At 38.2% G+C, this 21,647-nt stretch overlaps 1 protein-coding gene across 3 annotated transcripts in view; it reads left to right on the top strand.

Moving 5' to 3' along the window:
• The window catches only part of CLIC2 (CLIC family member 2), a 65,589-nt gene that overhangs the window by 16,135 nt on the left and 27,807 nt on the right, over positions 1 to 21,647 (top strand). For all 3 annotated transcript variants that reach the window (XM_090264763.1, XM_090264766.1, XM_090264765.1), the window contains exon 3: positions 7 to 132. In XM_090264763.1, coding sequence (XP_090120889.1) covers positions 7 to 132 — 126 coding nt within the window. The remainder of the gene's footprint in view (positions 1 to 6; positions 133 to 21,647) is intronic.

The raw sequence follows: 21,647 nt of genomic DNA, 5'->3' as shown, positions 1-21,647 counted from the left end.
TCATAGAAAGCCTGAAGAGCTGAAGGACTTAGCCCCAGGTGCCAATCCTCCCTTCCTGTTGTATAACAAGGAACTGAAAACAGACTTCATTAAAATTGAGGAATTTCTAGAGCAAACACTGGCTCCTCCAAGGTATAGCATTTTACAGGATATTGTTGTTCTTGAGACAATTTATTTTATTGGCCTATTTATTACAGATTGAGGATTCTTATTTCTAGACATCTAACTCCTTTTCAGTGTCAGACCTCTCTTTTGTTATCTTTCTAGATAACATTGCAAAGATGCTCCTTGATCACTCCATGTATGATTAGAAAACTTTACTACAAAATTATTTATTTGCTATATGTAAAACTATTAAAACTATATAAAATATAGGTGGTATATTACAAAAGGGAAAAGGACAGACTTGGAAACTGAAGAAAGGCAGGTGTATTTGGGTCACATTTAATTTCACCCTCATTATCTGACCTATAATGAAGTTCAGGGGCATTTATGCTGATAAAAATCAGACATTTTGTTGTAGGGACCTCAGAACATCTTCAATTAAAGACATATTTTTAAAGATTTTATTTAGTTATTTTTAGAGGTAGGAGAAGAGAGGGATAAGGAGAGGGTGAGAAAAATCAATCAAAGAGAGAAACATCATTTGGCTGCCTCTTGTACATACCCCGACCACAGACTGAACGAACAGGCAACCCAGGCATGTGCCCTAACCAGCAATCAAACTGACCCTTCGCTTTGCAGAATGACACCCAACCAACCGAATCACCCTGGTCAGGGCTAAAAATCCTCTTTAATTACTCGGCCTGATCTCTTAGCTCTACGGGTTGAAAAACATTATGTCTATTATGCATAAACTTCCCCTTTCAGCATTAAATACGCAAAGATGATAGATAAAACATTTCTAATGATTTTTTTTTTTTTTGGTTTTTCAATTACAGTTATCCCCTTTCCCCCCAATTTCTCTCCCCCACCCAGCCCACCCCCTCTCCCGCAATCATATCCCTCCCCGTTGTCTATGTCCATGAGTCTTTTATACAGGCTCTTTAATTAAACCCTTCCCTTACTTATCCCCTTTCTCTCCCTCTTCCCTCCCCCCTATTGACTTCTATTCTGCTCTTTGTTCTATTTAGTTCCTTTGTTTGTGTTGTTCTTCAGTTTCCTGTATTAGGTGATATCATATGGTATTTTTCTTTCTTTGCCTGGCTTATTTCACTAAGCATAATTCTCTCTAGTTCCATCCATGTTGTTGCAAATGGTAGGAGTTCTTTCTTTCTTTCTGCTACATAGTATTCCATTGTGTAAATGTACCACAGTTTTTTGATCCACTCATCTACAGATGGGCACTTAGGTTGTTTCCAGCACTTAGCTATTGTAAACAGTGCTGCTATGAACATAGGAGTGCATAAGTTCTTTTGAATTGGTGTTTCAAGATTCTTCGGGTATAATCCTAGTAGTGGAGTTGCTGGTTCAAAAGGCAATTCCATTTTTAATCTTTTGAGGTAATTCCATACTGTTCTCCATAGTGGCTGCACCAGTCTGCATTCCCACCAACAGTGCAGTAGGGTTCCCGTTTCTCCACATCCTCGCCAGCACTTGTTGCTTGTTGATTTATTGATGATGGCCATTCTGACTGGTGTAAGGTGGTATCTCATTGTGGTTTTTATTTGCATCTCCCTGATGGCTAATGATGTTGAGCATTTTTTCATGTGTCTATGGACCTTATGTATGTCCTCTTCGGAGAAGTGTTTGTTCAGGTCCCTTGCCCATTTTTTAATTGGGTTGTTTGTTTTCTTGATGTTGAGTCGTATCAGCTCTTTATATATTTTGGAAATCAGTCCCCTGTCTGTGATGTCATTGGCAAATATGTTTTCCCATATGGTTGGTTTCCTTTTCATTTTGCTGATGTTTTCTTTTGCTGAGCAGAAACTCTTCAGTTTGATGTAATCCCATTTATTTATTTTTTCCTTTATTTCTCTTGCTTTAGGAGATGTATCCGGGAAGAGATTGTTACGTGAGATATCTGATATTTTCTTGCCTATGTTTTCCTCTAGGACTTTTATGGTGTCACGGCTTACATTTAAGTCTTTGATCCATCTTGAGTTTATTCTCGTGTGTGGTGTAAGTTGGTGGTCTAGTTTCATTTTTTTGCAGGTCCCTATCCAGTTCTCCCAGCACCATTTGTTAAAGAGGCTCTTCTCACTCCATTTTATGTTCCTTCCTCCTTTATCAAAGATTAGTTGACCATAGAGGCCTGGGTTTATTTCTGGACTCTCTATTCTGTTCCACTGATCTATATGTCTGTTCTTATGCCAGTACCAGACTGTTTTGATTACAGTGGCTTTGTAGTATTGTTTGATATCTGGTGTTGTGATTCCTCCTGCTGTGTTCTTCTGTCTCAAGATTGCTTTTGCTATTCGGGGTCTTTTTTGGTTCCATATGAATTTATGGAGTATTTGTTCTAGGTCTGTGAAATATGTCATTGGTATTTTAATAGGGATTGCATTGAATTTGTAAATTCCTTTGGGTAGTATGGCCATTTTGATGATGTTGATTCTTCTCATCCAAGAACATGGTACTTGCTTCCATTTATTTGTTTCTTCCTTAATTTCTTTCTTCAATGTTATATAATTTTCAGAGTACAGGTCTTTTATCTCTTTGGTTAAGTTTACTCCTAGGTACTTTATTTTTCTTGTTGCTATAGTAAATGGTATTTTCTTTTTTGTCTCTGTCTCTGCTATTTTATTGTTGGTGTACAGAAATGCCTTGGATTTCTGTATATTTATTTTGTACCCTGCGATTTTGCCAAATTCACTTATTATATTGAGTAGTCTTTTAGTGGAGTTTATAGGATTTTCTAGGTATACTATCATATCATCTGCATATAATGAAAGTTTCACTTCCTCTTTCCCAATTTGGATTCCTTTTATTTCTTTTTCTTGTCTGATTGCTGTGGCTAGGACTTCCAACACTATGTTGAAAAGGAGTGGAGAGAGTGGACAACCTTGTCTCGTTCCTGAGTTCAGGGGGAATGCTTTCAGTTTTTGTCCATTGAGTATGATGTTGGCCTCAGGCTTCTCATATATAGCCTTAATTATGTTAAGATATGCTCCCTTTATTCCCATTTTGCTGAGTGTTTTCATCATAAATGGGTGTTGAACTTTATCAAATGCTTTTTCTGCATCTATTGATATGATCATGTGATTTTTGTCTTTCATTCTGTTTAGGTGATATATTATATTTATTGATTTGCGAATATTAAACCATCCTTGCATCCCTGGAATGAAGCCCACTTGATCATGATGTATGATCTTTTTGATGTGTTGCTGGATCCTGTTTGCCAATATTTTATTGAGGATTTTAGCATCGATGTTCATCAGTGATATTGGCCTGTAGTTTTCTTTCTTTGTTGTGTCTTGACCTGGTTTGGGGATTAGGATAATACTGGCTTCATAGAAAGAGTTTGGGATTTTCCCTTCTTCTTGGATTTTTTGGAACAGTTTGAGGAGGATAGGAGTTAGTTCTTCCCTGAATGTTTTGTAGAATTCGCCTGTGAAGCCATCCGGTCCAGGGCTTTTGTGTGCCGGGAGATTTTGGATTACTGTTTCAATTTCCTTCTTTGTTATTGGTCTGTTGAGACTTTCCACTTCTTCTTGATTCAGTTTTGGAAGGTTGTATGTTTCTAGAAATTTGTCCATTTCTTCTAGATTGTCAAATTTCTTGTCATACAGTTGTCTGAAGTAATTTCTAACTATCATTTGTATTTCTGAGGTATCAGTCGTGATTTCTCCTCTTTCATTTCTGATTTTGTTTATTTGTGTCTTCTCTCTTTTTTTCTTGATTAGACTGGCTAGAGGCTTGTCGATTTTGTTGATTTTTTCGAAGAACCAGCTCCTAGTTTCGTTGATCTTTTGGATTGTTTGTTTAGTCTCTATGTCATTTAGTTCTGCTCTGATCTTGATGATTTCATTCCTTCTTCTTGCCCTAGGCTTTGTTTGTTGTTGTTGTTCTAGTTCTTGTAGCATTGTGGTTAGGTTTTTTATTTGAGATTCTTCTAGCCTTTTCAGATATGCCTGTATTGCTATAAACTTCCCTCTCAGGACTGCTTTTGCTGTGTCCCACAGGTTTTGGGTTGTTGTGTGCTCATTATCATTAGTTTCTAGAAATTTCTTGATTGCTTCTTTGATGTCATTGTTAACCCATTCATTATTTAATAGCATGTTATTCAATCTCCATGAGTTTGGGTGTCTTTGATTTTTTCCTCTGAGGTTGATTTCTAGTTTCAAGGCATTGTGATCTGAAAAGATGCTTGATATGATTTCAATTTTCTTGAATTTGTTGAGGCTTGTTTTGTGACCTATCATGTGATCTATCTTTGAAAATGTCCCATGTGCACTTGAAAAGAATGTATATTTTGCTTCTTTGGGGTGAAAAGTTCTATATATATCAGTTAGATCCATGTGGTTTAGTGTGTTGTTCAATGCCTGTATATCCTTGGTGTTTCTTTGCTTTGATGATCTGTCTATTGTTGATAATGGAGTGTTGAAGTCCCCTACTATGAGTGTGTTGTTGTTGATATCCTTTTTGTGGTTTTCTAGTATTTGCTTTATGTATTTGGGTGCTCCTATGTTGGGTGCATATATGTTTATCAAAGTCATATCTTCTTGATGGATTGTTCCTTTAAGTATTATGAAATGTCCTTCTTTGTCTCTTTTTATTGTCCTTGCTTTGAAATCCATTTTGTCTGATATGAGAACTGCTACCCCGGCTTTTTTTTCCGGTCCATTTGCTTGGAATATTTTTTTATATCCCTTTACTTTCAGTCTGTGTAAATCTTTTGTTTTGAGGTGTGTTTCTTGTAGACAGCAAATATGTGGGTCCTGTTTTCTGATCCATTCCGTTACCCTATGTCTTTTAATTGGAGCATTTAATCCATTTACATTTAAGGTTATTATTGACGTGTATTTATTCATTTCCCTTTGTACCTCTGTTCCTCTCCTCTCTTGTTTTTTCCTTCTTTTTTCTTAGAACAGTCCCTTTAGCATCTCTTGCAATGCTGGTTTGGTGGAGATGTATTCTTTCAGTCTTCCTTTGTCTGAGAAACTCCTTATTTCACCTTCTATTTTGAATGAGAGCCTTGCTGGGTAGAGTATTCTTGGTTGTAGGCCTTTGTTTTTCATTGCTTGAAATATTTTTGACCATTCCCTTCTGGCTTGTAATGTTTCTGTTGAGAAATCAGTTGATAGCCTTATCGGAGCTCCCTTGTATGTTATTTGCTGCTTTTCTCTTGCTGCTTTTAGGATTCTCTCTTTGTCTTGGAATGTTGCCATTTTAACTATGATGTGCCTTGGAGTGGGTTTTTGGGGGTTCCTCTTGATTGGAACTCTCATTGCTTCTTGGACTTGCATAGCTTTTCCTCTCATCATGTTCGGAAAATTTTCTGTCACTATTTCTCCTATCAGATTTTCAATTCCATGTTCCTTTTCTTCTTCCTCTTGTATTCCGATGATCCTTAAATTATTTTTCCTAATGCTATCCTGTAATTCCCTTACATCTTGTTCATATTTTTTCAATCGTTTTTCATTTTGCTGTATTGTCTGGGAGTTTTTCTCTACATTATCTTCTAACTCACTAATCCGATCTTCTGCTTCGTTTAGTCTGCTTTTGACTGATTCTACTGTGTTTTTCAGTTCAGAGATTGTATTCTTAAGTTCTTCCTGGTTCTTGTTAACTATTTCTATGTCTTTTTTTATGCTGGTGTAGTTCTCTGCAAGTTCCCTGTAATTTTCTTGGAGCTGCTGGTAACTTCCTTGAAGGTTGTCATAGTTGATTTTAAGGATGTCGAGTATATTGAGCTTCTTTACCACCATTGTTTTGAATTCCATGTCTGACATTTGGGCTATGTCTATTTCGTCTATCTCTCTTTCTGAGGATTCCTCTTTTCTTTTCATTGAGGGGTTATTTTTGCGTCTTACCATGTTGTATTCTTTTTGTTATTATTTATTTATTTATTTATTTATTTATTTATTTATTTATTTATTGGGGGGGTAGTCTGCTTTGACTTCCCTCCTTTGTGGTGTAATATTCTTTATCGAAGGTCTGGGAGTTTCAGTGGTGCAGTCTCTTTGATATCCTGAGCCTGATGGTCTTGAGTTACCCTTTATGTCGTTTGTTTATGCTGTTCGGTTATATTTCAGATGTTCTTTGATAGGATCTTCCTTCTGGCTACTTGGTTGAGAGTCACTCTATCTGCTTTGTCTTGAGTTCTTTTGTGGATATGCTGTTAAAGACATAAACACACAGCCCAGGCAGGAGACCCACACCCTCAGAAAGTATCCCCCACTCTATCCTGCTATCGTTAGCCAACTAGCCCGTATTAATATAAATGTAAAGAGATTTGAGCTTTTATACTATAAGAAGAATAGATACGAGTTGTTTTTGGGGAGGAAAAATATAATTTTTGATAGAGGGGTTGATAGATTAATAATAGTTGAGACTGTGCAAGCCAGTTAGTAATATTTACATTGTATGTTAAGAAAAATAGAAGAAAAGGATAGAAAAATACTTAGTATAGTAAGAAAGTGGGATTGTATTGTATTTGGGTTTATATAGTAATTATATTGTATTATTTAAAGTAATAGGGGGGCTAAGCTAGACACACAAACGAATAAACCACTATTAAAGAGAAAGGATGAGAAGGAGAGGTTATATGCAACACGTTAGAGATAAAGTTTGTTATTATTGGAAGAGGTGGAGGAAAAACACCCCCCCAAAAAATCCCCAAGAAAATAGAAGAAAGAAAAGAAGAAAGAGAGAAAGAGAAGAAAATAAAAAATAAAAAATTTACCACAACCCCCCCAAAAAAACCCCAAAAGGTAAGCAAGAAAGGAACAAAGAAAGATAGAAAAGAAAGAATACAGAAGAAAGAAAGAAAAAAGAGAGAGAAAAAAAAAATTGAACCAAAAAAAAAATATATATATATATATACCCCCCAAACCCCCCCCCAAAAAAACCCCAGGAAAAGAATAAAGAAAGAAGGAAAGAAAAGAAATTATTAAGAAGAAAGAAAGAACAAGGGAGAAAAAATTTGGGAGAAAAAATTTGGAAAGAAAAAAAAAAAAACGATGTTTTTACTCCGTTTTAGCCTTGGTGTGTTGCCTTCTTTTTCTGGGTCCGCAGCTGGTCTAGTGTGGGAGGTCAGAGGTTCTTGTTCTTTTGCCGGACTGGTGTGCGCACCCGGTTGTCGCTATGGTGCGCGCCCGCGGTTGCCGGCACGGCGCGCTACCTTGCTGCCCGCTGTAGCCAGTTGAGGTGCCCTTGCGCGCAAGCCCCTGCGCACTCGGACGGCCCGAGAGTTTGCCCCGCGGTTGGAGCCCACTGCTGCCGGGCCGCGGTGGTTCCCCGTTCGTGCCAAGGTGTCTCTGTCCGCGCGGGCGGCCCGAGCGCTTTCCCCGGGATTGGCTCCTGCCTTCGCTGGGCCGCGGCGGTTCCCCGTTCGCGCCGAGGTGACCCTGCCCGCGCGGGCGGCCCGAGCGCTTTCCCCGGGATTGGCTCCTGCCTTCGCTGGGCCGCGGCGGTTCCCCGTTCGCGCCGAGGTGACCCTGCCCGCGCGGGCGGCCCGAGCGCTTTCCCCGGGATTGGCTCCTGCCTTCGCTGGGCCGCGGCGGTTCCCCGTTTGCGCCGAGGTGACCCTGCCCGCACAGGCGGCCCGAGAGCTCCCATTGACCCCGGGCTGAGGTGCTTTCGCGCTCGCGCGCTGCCCCATGCCCTCAGTCCCGCTGAGCCGAGCTCCGGAAGTTGGTCTCTCGCCTCTTAGGGCAGGGCCAGGGACACTTGCGCTCAGTGGAATCGAGCGTCCGTGGGTCGCCGCCTCTCGCTGTTCCCGTGCTGCAGCCGCCCCGTTCCCTCACCCGTCTGGGTGGGCACAAACAGAGCCTGCGCTAGTGGTCTGCTTTCCGGCCTAGGGCCCTGCGCCCACGGGAGCTGTCTAGGGGTGTCTGTGCACAGTCCTCTGCGTGTTCAGTGGGCCCTCCCTGTGCCCGTTGGGGCACTGATCTTATGTCCGTTGGGGAGTGTCCGAGGGACGCCTGGACTCACGGCCCCGCGCACCTGGGCCAGTGAATGAGAGCACTTCCCTATGTGCGCCCCCGCGACCCAATGGTAGGGTTGAGGAGTGGATTAGCGCGCCCCTGCGCCTGGGCTCCTCCAGAACGGCCTACCACACCCAAACTTTCCTCCCGTCTCCACCATCCACTAGAGAAAAATATAAAGGAGAATTATGTTCTCACTTGCCCGGCAGCACGCTGTCTCCTGTCCTTCAGCGCCAATGCCACTTGGTCGAGTCCCGTCTCTGCCAGCGGGCAGAGATCCGCTCTCCGCCTGACTCCTCTCTGGGGTAGCCTGTGGTCGCCAAAAATCCTTTGTGTGCTTCCCGCCACAGCTCGGGCAGCCGCCCCAGTCAGGAATCCCGTTTCGTCCCCTTTTTCTCCGCTATCCTCACTATACAGGTTGTTCCCAGATGGATTTTCTCTAATCCAGCAGTGCCTTGGCTCAACTCCCGCCAATGTCCAGCTGCTCACTGAGATGTTCTGTCTGCAATTAGACCAAACTGCAGACGGGTCTCCGGAGCCTAAAACCGCAACCTCTCCTCACTCCTCCGCCATCTTACCTCCAAAAATCTAATGATTTTTAAATGCATAGTATACTTAAAATAAGAAAGTAAATTCTCTTTGGTCTAGAAATAGAAAAGTAACCCATGATGGAGTAAGAGTGAGGGCATATAATAACACTGTATAGCCCATGAGGGCTGATTATGACTAAGCATTCACATCACTGATGGCATGAGGGCAGAACATATATACCAAACACAATGGCTAGAGGTCAGGAAACAGGCCTCACACAGTTAGCCAGAGGCTAGAACTTTACTGTTCATGTTTGAATGACAGCTGTACATAGAAATGCCTACCCAGGATAGTGTCTGAAAACAGGAAGCCTGCTGTACTTATATTTTTATTGCTGTACAACAAATTACCACAAACTCAGTGTCTTAAAATGATATTCATTTATTATCTCACAATTTCCATTTGTAAGGAGTCTAGCTGCGAATTTAAGCTGCTCTGAAAAGTGAAGCATCAACCAATCATAAATACATATATAGTAAAAAAAAAGGTTTTATCAGTATATAATTCTTATAACATAAGAAACAAGGAATACTATTCTAGATTCTCTTCTGTGTGACTTTATTAGGTCTCTCCCATCCATCATTGATGGCTTCTTAGATTTTAAGTATCTGCTCCAAGTTTGTCCTATAAGTAATGAGTCTTATTTTGTTCTTTCCCCCTCCCTTTTCCTCCTTTACTACTTTCTCTCCCCACTTTATCTCTTCTCTAATTTCCTTTTGCTCCCAAAGGCAAATAGTGAAAAAATCTATTGTGTATCTCTCCATACCTTTTTCTAAGTTCATAGAAGCACAATAATAAGTATAATTTACTTTTTAAATATTGCATCTTGCTTATCTCACTTCAAAGAACACTGTAACAGTCTTTAACTCTACTGATGTAGATTAATTTCACTTTAATGTTTGCATAATAATGCATGTCACAAATGTGATACAACTTGCTAAGCTATCACTTTACTGATGTACATTCCCTTTCTTTCCAGATTTTTACCATTACAAACATTGGTATAAATAACAATCTTGTTCATATGTCCTTATGTACTGGTGCTTTTATTCCTATGTAATAGATTTCTTAGAGCAAAATTCAACTGGTGTATATCTTTAAAATTTTTTACTCCTTTACCCATCAATGTATGAGAGTACACACTGTTCCCATGTAACTCTATTACTATGTATTATCACTCTTTTTAAATTTGTGCTAATCTGGTGGGTGTACTGATATACCATTGATACTTTAATTTGCCATTTCCCTGAATAATGGGTGAGTTTGAGGGTCTTTAGACCTTTGGCTTTGTTCTGTGAATAATCTTGTTATATACTCTTGATTTTCTATTGGCTTATGTATCAAACATTGAATTGAACTCTAATAACTAGAGACCCAAAAAGTAGTAGCTTAAATAAATATGGGTTTTTTTTTCTCATTTAATAAGAAGCCAAGAACAAGGCATTGTAGCGCTGGAATGACCTCCATAATTTTACTGGGGACCCAGGCTCCTTGTAATCTTTCTGCTCTGCCATCCTTCAGGTGAGGCTTCCAGTCTCAAAGTTAATTCATAGCGACAATACAGGAAGAAGGAGAAGGGCAAAAGACATAAGATGCAAGCCAGCTTTAAGGAATTTTCACAGAAATCACACTCAACAATTTTCATTTACATCTCATTATCCAAAGGTAATTCACATGGTCATACCTAATGCAAAAGCGAGCTTGGAAATGTTTTTTATCAAGGTATATTGCTACCCTTAACAAAACAAGTTCCATTTGAAAGAAAGAGAAAGAGAGAGGAGGAAAGAAAAAGAAAAGAGAGGACACAATATGGACCTTATTCTCAAATAACTCTGGTTGTGTTGTTTGACCTGGTGGTACCCTAAACGATGGGCTCAAAGGTTTGCCTTTTTAAACTACTTTGGACCTTCCCCAGGGCTGAGGCAGCTTCCCTGGTGGTATTCTTGGAAGGCATTTAAAGGCAAATTTATTAGTCACTGCCAAGTGGGGCAAAGAACAACACTTCAGGAAAGCAACAGACAAACTGAAAAACCTGGTAAGAATGAATCTAGGATATTTGGGGGTTATTTAAGATAATAAGGGCTTTAAAAGGCTTTTGTGTATTGTAGGAAATCTAGAAGGCCATGAACATGCCCAGGTCTAGACCTAAATTCTCACTACTGACTAAACTTTAGGCACCGTGCTGCAGAAAATGAAGGCTAAGGCAGAGTTGCAAATCCAACATTTGCATCATGGTGGTGCCAAAAGATGAAGAGAGGGAGAGCAAGAAATTGAAAACCTATGTAATGGCAGACACGCTTTGCCACCCTCCACAACAATAAGAAGAAATACAACTACCTAAAAACTAAAAAATACCAGAGCTAACAGAAAATTGCACTGCATGGAAGCCCAACACACAAAGATATAGAGAAGTAATACTCATGGAGATGGATAGGAGGAGCAGAGCCGGGGTGGAGAGGATGCAGTGTGGCAGCGATGGAGGCAGCAGCAGTGGCAGCAAGACAGTGGTTGTGGCTGGCTGGCAGAAAGCACAATCACACATTATAAAATTTGGGATGGACACTTGGGGAGCAACCCTAGCCTCAACTAGATCACACACCTCATGGTTCTAGTGCTGGGGAAAATAAAAACTCATTGACTGTGAAAACCAGTGGAGGCTGGGGCAGCAGAATAAACTGCCAGTCTCTCAGCAAAGTCTGTTTGTGTAGATGGCCCCCACATACCTAGAACATCAGCAAACACACCCACTCTGGAAACCACAATCAGGGCAACAGCTAGAGGGCTGCCAGTCCCATATGGGAAGTGGGAGAAGTGCCTGGAAAAGGGGTAAGTGCAGAGCAAGCAGCATTGCTCCCTCTCAGACACCACCCCATATACAGAGCCACAACATGGTGAAACAGGACACCCCACACTGATGAATACCTAAGGCTCTACCCCTTACAATGAAACAAATGCAACAGCTCTACCTAAGACCCAGAGGCAGACACAGGGGGCTGTAAAGTTGAGGAGAAAGACAAGTATGGCCTAAAAGAGGATACAGATCAAGGTGCCAGTGGGCGAAATAAGCGATGAGGAGATAGCCAACCTAACAGATACACAGTTGAAAATGCTGGAGATAACAATGCTCCCAGACTTAACAGACATGCTTGAGTACAGCAAACTCATAAGGGAAGAAGTGAAGGTTATGCTAAGTGAAATGAAGGAAAATCCATGCAAAACCAATGGTGAAGGGAAGGAAACTGGGGTTCAAATCAATGATTTGGAACATAAGGAAGAAATAAACAGTCAACCAGTAAAGAATGAAAAAACAAGAATTGAAATATATGAGGAGAGGCTTAGGAATCTCTGAGATAACTTTAAATGCACCAACATCCAAATCATAGCTATGCCATGAAGGAGAAGAAGAAAAGCAAGAAATTGAAAACTTATGTGAAACAATAATGAAGGAAATATTTTTTTTTAATTTGGTGACAGAAATAGACCTCTAAGTCCAGAAAGCAAAGAGTCTCAAACAAGCTAGACCCAAAGAGGACCACACCAAGACATGTCATAATTAAAACACTAAAGGTTAAAGATAAGGAGGAATCTTAAAAGCAGCAAAAGAAAAGCAGAGTTACCTACGAAGGAGTTCCTATGAGACTATCAGCTGATTTCTCAAAAGAAATTTTGCAGGATACAAGGGACTGGCAAGAACTATGCAAAGTGGTGAAAAGCAAGGACATACAACCAAGATTACTTTATCCAGCAAAGCTATCATTTAGAATGGAAGGGCAGAAAAAGTGCTTCTCAGACAAGATAAAGCTATAGGAGTTCATCATCACAAAGCCATTATTATATGAAATGTTAAAGGAACTTATTTAAGAAAAAGAAGATCAAAACTATGAACCTTAAAATGGCAACAAACACAACTATCAACAACTGAGTTTAAAAAATAAAAACAAAAACAAACTAAGCAAACAACGTGAATAGGAACAGAAGCATAGGTATGAGAATCAACTGGGTGGTTATCAGCTAGGAGCAGGGAGGGGCAGAAATGGAGAAATGGTGCAGGGATTAAGAAGCATAATAGGTACAAAATAGACAGGGGGATGTTGAGAATAGTATAGGAAAAGGTGAAGCCAAAGAACTTACATGCAGGACCCATAGACATGAACTAAGTGGGGGTGGGATTGCTGGAGTGGAGGGGGTACTGGGCAGAAGGGAGCAAATGTAAAAAAAATGGGACAACTGTAACAACATAATCAATAAAATATACTTAAAAAATAAATAGGAGGGGGAAAAAGAAACCTATGTAATGGAAAACTTCCTCAATCTGATAAAGGAAATAGACATGCAACTCCAGAAAGTGCAGAGAGTCCGAAGCAAGATTAACCCAAAGAGGCCTATAGCAGGACACCTCATAATTAAAATGGGAAAGGTTAAGGACAAAGAGAATCTTAAAAACAGCAAGAGAAAACCAGTTAGTTAACCTACAAGTGAGTGCCTATAAGAATGTCATCTATGCTCATTAGTGATATTGGCTGGTAGTTTTCTTTCTTTGTTGTGTCTTGACCTAGTTTTGGAATTAGGGTAATACTGACTTCATAGAACGAGTTTGGGAGTCTTCCCTCTTCTTGGATTTTTTTGAATAGTCTGAGAAGGATAGGAGTTAGTTCTTTCCTAAAGGTTTTGTAGAATTCACCTGTCAAGCCATCCAGTCCAGGGTTTTGTGTGTTGGGAGTTTTTTTTTTATTACTGCTTCAATTCTACTAGTTGTTATTGGTCTGTTCAGGCTTCATGCTTCTTCTTGATTCAGTTTTGGAAGACTATATATTTCCATAAATTTGCCCATTTCCTCTAGGTTGTAAAATTTTTTGTGACACAGTTGTTCATAATAATTTCTTACAATCCTTTGTATTTCTGTGGTATCGCTTGTGATTTCTCCCTTTAGTTTCTGGTTTTATTTATTTGGGTCCTCTCTTTTTTTCTTGATGAGCCTGGTGAAAAGCTTGTTTATTTTGTTTATCTTTTCAAAGAACCAGCTCCTACTTTTGTTGATCTTTTGAATTGTTTGTTTAGTCTCTATGTCATTTAATTCTGCTCTGATCTTGATTATTTCCTTTCTTCTTCTTGCCCTAGGCTTTGTTTGTTGTTGTTGTTCTAGTTCTTGTAGCTCTAGGGTTAAATTTTTTATTAGAGATCCTTCTGCCTTTTTTACATAGGTCTGTATTGTCATGAACTTTCCTCTCAGGACTGTTTTCACTGTATCCCATAGGTTTTGGGTTGTTGTGTGTTCATTATCATTCATTTCCAGAAACTTTTTGACTTCTTCCTTGATGTCATGGTTAATCCATTCATTATTTAAAGCGTGTTATTCATTCTCTATGAGTTTGAATGTTTTTGAGTTTTTTCCTTGAGGTTGATTTCCAATTTTAAGCCATTGTGATCTGAGAAGCTGCTTGATATAATTTCAATTTTCTTGAAGTTTTTGAGGCTTGTTTTGTGTCCTACCATGTGGTCTATCTTCAAAAATGTTTCATGTGCACTTGAGAAAAATGTGTATTTTGCTTCTTTGGGGTAAAAAGTTCTATATATATCAACTAAGTCCATTTGATCTAGAGTGTTTTTCAATGCCTCAATATCTTTGGTGTTTCTTTGCTTTGAAGATCTGTCAATTGTTGACAATGGGGTGATAGTCTCCTACTATGAGTTTGTTGCTGTCTCTATCTTTCCTGGAGACTTTGAAAATTCTCCTTACATATTTGGGTGCTCCTAAGTTGGGTGCATATATGTTTACAAGGGTTATATCTTATTGATGGATTTTTCTCTTAACTATTATTAAATGTCCTTCTTTGTCTCTTTTAATCACCTTTGCTGTAAAATCTGTTTTGTCTGATGTAAGTATTGCTACCCCAGCTTTTTTTTATGTCCCTTTGTTTGAAATACTTTTGTCCATCCCTTCACTTTCAGTCTGTGTAGAACTTTTGTTCTAAGGTGGGTCTCTTGTAGACAGCATATATGTGGGTCATGCTTTCTAATTCATTCAGCCACCCTATGTCTTTTGATTGGAGCATTTGATCCATTTACATTTAAGGTTATTACCGATAGGTACTTATTCATTGTCATTTTCCACCTTTGTGCTTGTGTTCCTCTCTGTCTCTCCCTGTTTCTTCATCTTATTAAAGCAGACCCTTTAGCATCTCTTGCAATGCTGATTTGGTGGAGATGTGTTCTCTTAGCCTTCTTTTGTCTTAGAAACTCCTTATTTCACCTTCCATTTTGAATGAGAGCCTTGCTGGGTAGAGTATTCTTGGTTGTAGGCCTTTGTTTTTCATTGCTTGGAATATTTTTTGCCATTCCGTTCTGGCTTGTAGTGTTTCTGCTGAGAAATCTGATGATAGCCTTATTGGAGCTCCCTTATATGTTATTAGTTGTTTCTCTCTTGCTTTTTTTAGGATTCTCTCTTTTTCTTTGAATGTTGCCATTTTAATTATGATGTGTCCTGAAGTGGGCCTGTTGGGGTTCATCTTTATTGGGACCCTCTGTGCTTCCTGGGCCTGCATGACTCTTTCTCTCCTCATGTGAGGGAAGTTTTCTGTCATTAGTTTTTCAAAGAGGTTTTCTATCCCTTGCTCTTCTTCTCCTTCTGGAATTCCTATGATACGGATATTATTACATTTCATGTCCACTCTCTCCTCTCCTATTCAACATAATGTTGGAAGTTCTAGCTACAGCAATCAGACAAGAAAAAGAAAAAAAAAAGGCATTCGAATTGGAAAAGAGGAAGTAAAACTGCCATTATTTTCAGATGACAAGATAGTGTACATAGAAAACCCTATAGACTCCAGAAAAAAGAACTACTCGACCTAATAAGTGAATTAAGCAAAAATAGTAGGGTACAAAGTCAATATTCAGGAATCAAAGGCATTTCTGTACACCAACAATAAAATTTCAGAGATAGAAACTAAAAGAAAAATCCCATTTACCATAGCAACAAGAAAGTTAAAGTACCTAGGAATAAACTTAACCAAGGAAGTAAAACACCTGTACTCAGAAAACTACATAACATTGAAGAAAGAAATTAAGGAACATACAAATAAATTGAAGCACATACCATGTTCATGGATGGGAAGAATTAACATCATTAAAATGTCCATACTACCCAAAGGAATTTATAGATTCAATGCAATCCCTATTAAAATACCAATGACATTTTTCACAGACCTAGAACAAATATTCCAAAAATTTATGTGGAACCAAAAAAGAGCCCAAATAGCCACAGCAATCTTGAGGAAGAAGAACAACAACAACAAAAAAAAGAATGTCAGCTGATTCCTCAACAAAAATTGTGCAAGCCACAGAGATTGACATAAAATATTCAAAGTGATGAAAAGCAAGGACCTACAACCAAGATTACTTCACCCAACAAAGCTATAATTTAGAATCAAAGGACAAGTAACTTGCTTCTCAGAAAAGGAAAAGCTAAAGGAGTTCATCACCACCAAACTAGTATTACAATATATGTTAAAGGGTCTTACTTAAAAAGAGTAAAAATCATAAATATGAATAATAATATGGCAATAAACACATATTTACTAACAAATACTTTAAATGTAAATTGATTAAGTACTCCAATCAGAAAAACATATGGAGGCTGAATGGCAACAAAACAAAATCTTTACATAAGCTGTCTATAAAAGACTCACTTTATATTAAAAGACTCACAGACTGAAAGAAAAGGGATAGAAAAGATATTTCATGAAAATGGAAACAAACAAACAAAAAGCTGGGGTAGCAATACTTATACCAGGTAAAATAGACTTTAAAACAAAGATTATATGATAAGAGACAAAGCAGGACCCAGTAATTCTACTTCTGGGTATTTATTCAAAGAAACCCAAAACACTAAATCAAAAAGACATACACATTCTTATTTTCATTTTAGAGTTATTACAATAGCCACGGTATAGAAGCAACCTAAGTATTCATCAGCAGATGAGTGGATAAGAAGTGGTACATATATACAATGAAATATGACTGAGCCATAAAAAATGAGACTTTGTCATCTGCAATCACATGGATGGACATAGAGGATATTGTCCTGAGTGAAATAAGTCAGACAAAGAAAGACAAATACCATATCATTTCACTTATATTTGGAATCTAAAAAACAAAATAAAGGAACAAGCAGAAAAGAAACAAACTCATAGATACAGAGAACATATTTTGTGGTTGCCATTTGGGAGGAGGATTGGGGTATGGGTGAAAATGGTGAAGGCCTGAAGAAGTATGAATTGGTAGTTATTGAATACTCACATATATAAAGTACAGCATAGGGAATATAGTCAACAATATTGTGATAATTATGTATAAGGGGGACCCAAATAATTTGGAATTTATTTATAAAAAATTGTGTACATATTCTTACATGTTTAAACTTCAGTCACCTTCAAAGCACTCTCCATTTGATGAAATACACCTATCAAGGGTTTTTTTTCCACTGCTCAAAACAGCTTTTGATCTCATCAATTTTGATGCCTTTCAGTGCTTCTGCCATTTTTTGTTTTACCTCTTCCACATCACAAAATGTTTCCCTTTGAGGACTTTTTTCACCTGGGAAAAAAAAGTCACTGAGGGCAAGATTGAGTGAATAGGGAGGATGGGGCATGGGGGTCATTCCATCTTTGGTCAAAAACTGCTGAACAATAAGTGCATTGTGGGCAGGTGCCCTCGTAAATTATCCATCATGAAATCGGCAAATGCATTGAGTCTTCAAAAAAAATTCACTGAAGCCAAGTGCAGCCTTTCACAACATGCCAGCTGGTATACTGATACAGATGGGTTCCTAGAACACTCACCTAGTGGATGAAGCATGTATCACAAGGTGCCTGCCCTCTAGAAGATAAATTTATTTTGGGGGCCCCCTCTTATGGTGTCAGATGGGTACTAGATTTATTGGGGTTATTGCTTAGTAAGTTATATAACGTCTAACCTCTAGGTTGTATGTCTGAAACTAATATTATATGTTAATTCTAACTGAAAAATTAAAAAATATATTTAAAGTAAAAAAAGCAGATGATTTGTGATGAGGCTTGCACAGCCAATATGCACTGTACATGCCACAAGTATTGCCTTCTCATTTTATTTATTTTAGTTGTTTGACTTTGTAAGATGCAAAGAGGTTAGATCAGTTTAAATGGTTGTTCTCACATCAAAGAACTACTAACAATAAAAGCCACACCAGCCTCCCCCATCTGCCTATCTGGCTGGCAGGGAAGGAAAAGAACTTGTATGTTGGTGAGGAAGGAGCTGTTTGGGATGACAGTGTAATCTAGAGTAAAAAAACAAACTTGTCCAAGCATCCTGCATGCTGTAAAATGCAGTTTAATCAGAGTGCTATTTTGTTCAAATGATTTTAATTATTGGAATGCACAATTTTTAAATAAGAATTTTTAAAATCATGAAAAATTACTTTAGAAAATTTGCTAAACAAGTAAACAACAGCCACAACAAGCAACAACAATAAAACCCAAGGAAAGGAAGAATCTGATTTCCAGATTTTCCACATTATAATATTCAAGTGTCCAGTTTTTGAGAAAAAAAATACAGGGCATGTCAAGAAAGAGGAAGTATAGCCCATTCACAGAGAAAATGGAAATTAATAGAATCTGCCTCTGAGGAAACACAGACATTTGATTTAATAGACAAAGACTTTAAATCAATGGTCTTAAGTATGTTTCAGAGCAGAACAAAACCATAGACAAAGAAATAAAGGAAACCAAGAAAACAATGTCTCAACAAGGAGAGACTATCAATTAAAAGTTAAAAATTATAAAAAGGAACCAAATATAAATTCTGTTGTTGAAAAGTATAATAATTAAAATTAACAATTGACTAGAGGGTTTCAACAGCAGGTTTGAACAGATTGAAGAAAGAATAAACAAAACTAAGCATAATTCCATTGAGATTATCCAGTCTGAGGGGAAAAAAAGAAAATGAACAGAATATAACAGACTGTGGAATACCACCAAAGATACCAAGATACATATAATGGGAGTCTGAGAAAAAGAGGAGACAGAGAGAGGCAGAAAGAATATTTAAAAAAAGAATGGCTGAAAACTTCCTAAATTTAGTGGAATACATAAGTCTACACATCCAAGAAGGTCGATGAACTTCAAGTGGAATAAACTCAAAGACATACATTATAATCAAATTATCTAAAGCCTAAGCCAAGGATAGAATTTTAAATGCAACAAGAGTAAAATGATTCACTATGTAGAAGGAATCCTCAATAATATTAACAGATGATTTTTTTTCATCAGAAACCATGGAGACCTTGAGTCAGAAAGATGATATATTTAAAGTGCTGAAAGAAGAATGTCAACTAATAATTCCACATCTGGCAAAACCATCCTTCAAACTTTAAAGACAAGTTAAGACATAAACAAAAACTGAGGGATTTTGTTGCTAGTAGACTTGCTCTACAAGAAATGTTATAGGCAGAAATAAGAGACCACTATATTTGAAGTAACTTAAGTTATGTAAAGAAATAAAGAGCACCAGTAAAGAGCTAAAAAAGCACATGATCATCTCAATTGATATAGAAAAATATTTGACCAAATCTAACACCATTTCATGATAAGACTACTAGATTTGAAGTAATTTAAAGTCATATGAAGAAATAAAGGGCACCAGTAAAGGGCTAAAAAAGCACATGATCACTCAATTGACATAGAAAAAAGCATTTGACAAAATCCAACACCATTTCATGATAATACTCATGATAAACTAAGAATAGAAGGGAGCTTCCTCAACGTGACAAAGCAACTATTAAAAACCCACAAATAACATCATACTTAATGGTGAAGGACTGAAAACTTTTTCCTAAGATCAGAAAAAAAGACAAGGGCGCTGTTTTTTCCACTTCTATTCAACATCGTTCTGGAAGTTCTAGCCAGAGTAATTATGCAAGAAAAAGTAAAATATATCCAAATTAGAAAGGAGGAAGTAAAACTATCTGTATTTGCAGGTGCCATAATTGTTTATGTAGAAAATCCTTTAAAACACAGTAAAATGTTATTAGAACTAATAAACAAATTCATCATGGTGGCAGGATACAGATCAACGTACAAAAATCGATTGCACTTCTGTACATTATCAAAAATAACCCAGAAAGTAAAGTAAGAAAACAATCCCATTTTTAATTGTATCAAAAATAATAAAATACTTAGGAAAAAATATAACCAAGGAAAAGAAAGGCTTGTGTACTGAAAACCATTGTTGAACTAATTTAAAGAAGACTAAGTAAATGAAAAGACATTTATATTAGTTTCTTAGGGCTGTGACAATAAAGTGCCACAAACTAAGTGACTTAAAACAACAGAAATTTACCTCACAGTTCTGGAAGCTACAAGTCTGAAGTCAAGGTTATCAGCAAAGCCATGCTCCCTCTGAAACCTATAAAATAGGATCCTTCATGCTTTTTCCTAGATACAGGTAGTTTTCCAGCACTCATTGGTGTTCCTTGACTTGTAGATGCAGAATGCCAATCTCTGTCTTCACATGGCATTCTCCTTGTGTTTCTGTCTCATCATGAGGTGTTTTTTTTTTTTAAGGACACCAGTAATGTTGGATTAATGGGCCTACCTTTCTCCAGTACGGCATCATCTTAATTAGTTATAACTGTAATTATCTTATTTCAAAGTAAGGTCATTATAAAGTACTGGGAGATTGTGACTTCAACATATCTTTTCTGGAAGGACACAATTCAATCCATACAAATACCCCATGTTCATGAATTAGAAGATACTATTATTAAGACAGAAATACTCCTCCAAAGAGATCTGATTATTAATGAATTCCCAACCCAAATCCTAATGGTCTTTTATTTTTTTAAAGGTTTTATTTATTTATTTTTAGAGAGAGGGAAAGGGAGGGAGAAAGAGAGGGAAACATCAAGGTGTGGTTGTTTCTCGCATGCCTCCAAATGGGGATCTGGCCTGCAACCCAGACATGTGTCCTGACCAGGAATCAAACAGGTGACCCTTTGGTTCACAGGCAAGCGCTCAATCCAGTGAGCCACACCAGCCAGGGAAAATCCTAAAGGTCTTTAGCAAAAATGAAAAAGGCAATCTTCAAATTCATATAGAATTGCAAGAGACCACAGATAGCCAAATTGTCTTGATAAAAACAAAGTTGGAAGACATACACTTCCTGATATCAAAACTTACTACAAAGATATAGTAATAAAAACAGTGCAGTTCTTGCATAAGAATAGACTTATAGATCAATGAAATAGAATTGAGAATACAGAAATAAACTCATACATCTATGCTCAACTGACTTTTAACAAAACTGCCCATACTATTCGATGAGAAAAGAATAGTCTCCCCAACAAATGGTGTTTGGACAACTAGATATTCACAGATCAAAGATTAGAGTTAGATCCTTACCTCACACTTCATACAAAAATTAGCTCAAAGTGTATCAAAGACTTAGATACATACTTCTGGCCAAGATGGAGGCGTAGACAGACACGCTGTGTCTCCCTCCACAACTAAGAAGGAATACAACTACCTCAAAACTAGAAACAACCAGAAGTTCCAGATAATCAAACTGCATGAAATTCCAGCAAAAAAAGATATAAAAAAGAAATACTCATCAAGACAGGTAGCAGGGGCAGAGAGGACATGGTGTGGTGGTGGCAGCAGCAGCTGCAGCAGCAGTGGCAGGCCAGCAGAAAGCGCAGTCACACATTTTAAAAAGTCAGGAGGGACACCTGGGGAGCATTACCAGCTCCTCACTGGACCTCGCAGCCCACGGTCCCGCCACTGGGGAAAATCAAGCCTCGTTGCTTCTAACTGTGCAGACCAGTGGCAGTTGGGGTGGTGGCAGAAACTGCCAGTCTCAGCAGAGTCCACTTGCTTAAAGGGCCCCCATGGTCCTAGAATGTCCACAGTCCCACCCCCTCTGGGAACGACAGCCAGC

The sequence above is a fragment of the Furipterus horrens genome, unplaced genomic scaffold (assembly GCF_987537825.1).
Source record: "Furipterus horrens unplaced genomic scaffold, mFurHor1.1.pri manual_scaffold_17, whole genome shotgun sequence".
Classification (NCBI taxonomy): domain Eukaryota; kingdom Metazoa; phylum Chordata; class Mammalia; order Chiroptera; family Furipteridae; genus Furipterus; species Furipterus horrens.
The sequence above is the reverse complement of the archived record's forward strand: the minus strand, read 5'-3'. Positions and strand labels throughout refer to the sequence as shown.